The sequence below is a fragment of the Morone saxatilis genome, unplaced genomic scaffold (genome assembly GCF_004916995.1).
Source record: "Morone saxatilis isolate NCDOM2014 unplaced genomic scaffold, NCSU_SB_2.0 Contig18, whole genome shotgun sequence".
NCBI classification, from domain to species: Eukaryota; Metazoa; Chordata; class Actinopteri; family Moronidae; genus Morone; species Morone saxatilis.
The window spans coordinates 17,495,927-17,501,400 of record NW_023339740.1 but is presented as its reverse complement, the minus strand read 5'-3'; the positions used below and the strand labels follow the sequence as shown (position 1 = coordinate 17,501,400).

Sequence of the window (5,474 nt, the reverse complement as noted above, 5' to 3'; positions counted from 1 at the left end):
CAGGGGTCCCAACCAGAGGCTGCTTTTTTGTTACAAGCCAAAAATGTTGGAAACAAATGTAGAATCTTAAAAGTAACTAGCATAAAATGGAAATACTTAAGTAAAGAACAAGTACCTCAAAATCTGACTTAAGCACAATACTTGACTAAATGTACTTAGTTAACATTCACCTCTGAGGAGTGGTACAATCCCTTGAAACCAGCTGACTTCAGAATAAAGACAAAACTACGAAGAAGAAAAACTAACTGTGACACACCCTCAAGTTACTCAGTATTTATTTATACATTGCTGTATGCAGGGTTTATGTCAGCATCAGCACACTTCATATTACTACTCCTAAAACACTGTTTGCCCCTGGATTAGTCTTATTTAAACTGGAGAGGCTCATTCTATAACCCATTGTGTAATGACAAATCGTTGCAGAGCTTAAGGCTCTGTGCAATAAAAGCAGGCCTTCCAGCCGCCTGTTTCAGTCAGGTTTAGTGTCTTCCCACCAAGCACGCCTCAACCTGCCTCCTCAGCACCTTTCTGCAGTTTCTACATATTAGTCCTCATATGCAAGCTGCTCCAAAATGCTTATTTACCCCCTATTCAAACCAACGTTGACAGGTAGACCTGCTGTCTGCACACATGCAATATTAATCTGGTGATCATGTTGCAAATAGTCTTTAATCAGCGTCCACTTTTGCTTCCCACCAGTCTGGTTTTATACAAGCGTTCCACTGTGAGAGGTGGATATCTTGTTTGTGTTTGCTGCAGATGAAACTAAAGATTTGATACACAGCTCCAACAGAGTCTCTATAGTCCTGATCAGAAGAATGTTCACACTGAGGTTTAGAGGTAACACAAAGGTGAAGAGCACACCCACGAACCCTATTATTACATTCACCCCCAGGCAGGGAAAACCCCACTGTCGCCACCCACCCTGGTTCCTGTATTGTGAGTCCACATGGTCCTCGATGATAAATGTCAGAGGTATACCTCTCTTTGTCCTTTCGTGCTCCTGTCCTGCAGACAAACACTTGGGGGAGATGAGGACAAAGTCTCCATGGAGATGCGCCGACATCTGCACGCTGTTCCGGGAACACGCTCTGTGAACAGTGCAGCTGCTCTCTGTTTTCTCTGGGTCAACACACTGTGCTGCCTCTGATACCGACATCTCAGGGTTCACAGGCTTGGAGGGTACAGGCAGCGCTGGTTCGAGGTCTTGCCAGCAACTGTTGCTGTTATTGTTAACTCCATGTTTCTCTTTCTGTGTTCTTGACATCCGTGCCGGGGCCCCCTGTTGCCTGAGCAGGCCCGTGCTCGTGGTTAGGAGGAGCAGGAGGAGGGAGAGGAAGGCCATGACCCAGCAGGGATTCACAGTGCTGGATACGGGGCTGAACAGGTTGGGCAAACATCTGATGAGGGAGTTGGTTGTGTGCAAACAGGCAGCAGCCCACACTTCCTCCAGCTTCCATCGCCACCTGACATTCAGGGCCACGACGACCCACACAGACAAACAGCAGAGGTAACTGGCAACATGAGACAACCTCTTTTCTGTGTCTTTGTCTGGGTTATCGCTGTCCTCCTGCTCTTCTTCCACTGCAACCTCCCCAACATAACAATGCTGTCCATCAGAGTCCGTCACTGTCTTGTGTGTGACAACAGAGCGAGACCACAGCAGCCTGGTCAGAGTCTCTACAGCGATCAGAGGTGTGGTCAGGAGCAACACCACACCATATGTGTGGCTGAGAAAGAGCAGGAAGCGCAGGGCAATGATGTCACCGAATGGGCTCAGCTTAGTCAGCCAGGACTCAAAGATGCAAAGAACACTCAGAAAAACTGAGGGAGAAAAAAAAAGAGTGTCAGTGAGTGAGGTGACTGGATCGGATTAGAGCAGTGATTTCCAGCTAGGGGTTTGTGGAAATATTGCGGAGCAGCTCAGTTAACTAAAAAAATATAAAATGAAAGATTCCCTCCAGACATCTTTTAACACACATAAACTCTGCTTGGAATATTAATTTTTGTCTGACGTGTTTCTTTCCACAACAAATTAAATTACCTAGTTAGAAATTCTTTAGATAGCATCTAGTCCTTCTCCCTCACATATTGCTCATGTCTCTTACTCCACTGAAACATCCATTCCTAGTGTATAGTCCTAGTGTATATGTGCACTTGAGGTTTCCAGTTCGAATGTCCAACCAGTGTAAATTGCATATTTGTAAAAATCACAGCTGTCCCTTGAACTAGTTATGATGTCACAAATTTGTGCTTGTACGCACACATCTTAAACTGAGATGAGGTGAGGACACTGTGTCTTGTAGGGCTGCAACTAAAGATTATTTTCATTATCAATTAATCGAATAATTATTTGGTCTATAAAACGCCGGTCACAATTTCCTTAAAGGACCAGTGTGTAGGATTCAGTGGCATCTTGCATGTGAACACCGCTCGCATCTGTATTTGACAACCTGGGAATGAGAACAGGCTGTGAAGTGTGCAGGAGACACTTACGCGGATAGACACTGTAAAACGGTAATCGAAACTGATCTCTGACTATTAGGAATATTCAGGAAAACCAATACCTATGGAGCATAATTATATTCAATTTCTGCCCAATAGAATCCGTCCCTTGAAATGAACACCATTGGACCTTTAAATCAATAGTGACATCTTTAAATGACTTGTATTTGTCCAGCCAACACTCAAACAAAGATATTCAGTTTGCTAGCACATAAGACAAAGAAATCTAGCAAATCCTCACATTTGAGAAGCAGAAACCAGGAAATGTTTGGCTTGCTTGCTTTAAAAAAAAAAAAAACGTTGTCATTCAACTAATCTTTTAATCAACATTTTGTTCCAGCTTCATGTCTTGAATGAAAAAAATCTTATAACAACATCCACTTTGATCTAATTAGTAGTGTTAGATAATGTCCTGTTTAAGCTCTTGGGCTGTGGGAGTACTTCAGACAAACTGTGGTGACCAGCACACCTGTTTACATCCCGATACTCACCTGTGACCAGGAAGTCGGTAAAGATCAGGAGGCAGCAGCAGCAGAAACTGACGGGACTGTGAGAGGCCGCCAACGAGGGCAGGAAGAAGAGACTGCAGGCCAGTTTACACACACACAACACCGCCGCCCCTTCCAACACTCCATCCATGGCTACAGCAAAACAACAACACGGGTTAACGTATCGAAAAACTGTTTTAATTTTTGCCTGGGGGGAGTAGGAGCTCAGGAATGTCAGGCACTCTGCTGACACTAAACCACCAACAATATTAGATATTTCTGTACAGGTTTGTAAACTGTTTCACTGTCAGTGAATGTTTCTGCCCCGTTAATGCAGATCAATATTCTCATTGTTTACATTAGCAGTGAACCCTGGACCAGACAGCTGTTTACATTGGATCAGAAATCAGCAAACTCAGGAATAAATTAAACTATCCTCTGCTGTCAACATGCAATATATTTAAAATCATCTAAAACAATCATATTTACAAGGAAATGAATAAACAAATGATATGAAACACATCAGTAATGTGAACACAGATTGGAATTTGTAGTAAACTCTTTTACTATGACCTGACTGCAAACATTTCCACCTCCTGACCATGACACTACAATCAGACTGACTCAACCTGTTAAAATAAACCTTGGTATCTCTGTCAAATGATAAAAGTAGGAACATTCAAACTACATGTTACAGAAAAATGTTTATTAGTTCTTACCTGGACTCACAGGAGCTTTAGAGCAGCATGTCAGTATGAGCTTCAAATGTTTCATCCGTTCACTTCACCTCCCTCTTTGCTCCACCCTCAAGGGGATAATGACCCTCTCCCTCCTTCCCCCTCCTGTGCTCCCTGCACCTGGCCTGCATAGAGGTGAGAGAACATGTGCGTCTCAGAGGGTGTGGCCCTGTTTGCACAGGCAAGAAAACCAGTCTAACAACTAACAGTGAGATATGCAAAGTGTCTCTCTGTAGGTGTCAGTACAATTTTATCTATACAGCAACCTTTTAAAACAACCTTTTACAAAGTGCTGTACAGGATACTGATGCCTAAAAAACAAACAACATACAAATACAGGAATATACAGAAAAATAAATTACAGCACTATTACAGGGAATGCAAGTTGGCTGAAATGGGGTTTGATCTGTTCTTTAAAGCTGTTTACAGACTTAGCTGAACAGAGGACGGAGACTGTTCCAGTGGGACGGGGCCTAAAACAGAAGCACAGCTACCCTTGCGCAGGGTACGGGGTATAAATAAGAGACCTTGGTCGGATCATCTGAGTGGGCTAGAGGTGAAATAGAGATGCAAACGTTTGGAAACAGGAATGGGCAAACCCGTGTAGGGCCTTGTTTGTGATAAGCAGTCTCTTGAAATATATTCTATACTTAATAGGGAGCCAATTAAGGTGTGAGAGGACTGGTGTGATGAACGGTTGGTTTTGGTTAGCGTTTTGCACGAGTTGAAAGTCGTGATGCAAGAAGAAAATAGAGTATGAATTAGTAATTTGAGATCTCTAGTTGATAGCATTGATTTGCAGGTTTGCACAAGCTTGTTTACGTATGTGTCAAAGTTCAGTTTTAAGACTACACTGAGGTTTCTTGATGAGGGTTTAACACTGGTGGCCACAGGGCAGATACAGGGTTTCACTTGACTTGTTAGGACCAATAAGGAGAACCTTGGTTTTCTCTGGATTTGGCTGGAAAAAACTGAGGATACCAATATTATCCATATCATTTGGCTTCAAAATACAGCTGTTTGTCTTCAGTGTAGCAGTGGTGAGAGATATAATTAATCTGACTCACCAGGCTGCCTAAAGGTAACCTGTAAAGTAAAAAAAATGATTGAACCCTGCAGGAACATACTGTATGATGTTTAATTTTCATTGAGAGGTTACAAACATTCCTGTGTTACACCCACATTGTTCAAACTACAGTATGTTATTCTAAAAGTGTACAACGAGTACACACAAGCAAGGTGTTTCATAATGCAGGTTTAGACTGTAGATCACTTAACTGTGATGAAGATGATGCAATGTCTGTGTGTTGGTGTTATTCTTTTAAATCTATAATCTAGACAACAACATGCATGCTTTTCAATGCTTCTCTATAATTTATGATTATATATGTTTTATATTAATGATAAATGATGATTGCTTTAGTTTGCAGTTAACACCTGCTGTACATTGTTTGGACAGGTGGGACCAACAGAAATTATTTGCATTTTACATTATGTAGAAGAAGACTCTCCTGGGAAAACAGCCTCATTACCTCTTTTCTCTGATTACATAAAAATACTTTAAATATTTTATTTATAACTTTAGTTGTACCTCATGTTCAAACCATACTTTAATAAACATGATACTCCTTACAGATGGAATCAGATGCAAAAAAGTTAAAATCACTTTTTCTATTTGAAGACTTTAAAACGTTCACTCTTGGCCTTGGAAGTTGACAAAAGTTTAGTAGCTGTTCTGGAGCTT

General features: G+C 41.7%; 1 protein-coding gene across 1 annotated transcript; it reads right to left on the bottom strand.

Annotated features, from left to right (window-relative positions):
• On the bottom strand, positions 1-3,146 carry LOC118328523 (the record flags this gene model as incomplete). The annotated part of the gene is given in 2 exon segments (XM_035662285.1): positions 1-1,824; positions 2,997-3,146. Coding segments are annotated over 2 exon segments (1,268 nt in total), but the record flags the coding sequence as incomplete, so codon positions are not given.
• Positions 3,147-5,474: the final 2,328 nt, after the last annotated feature.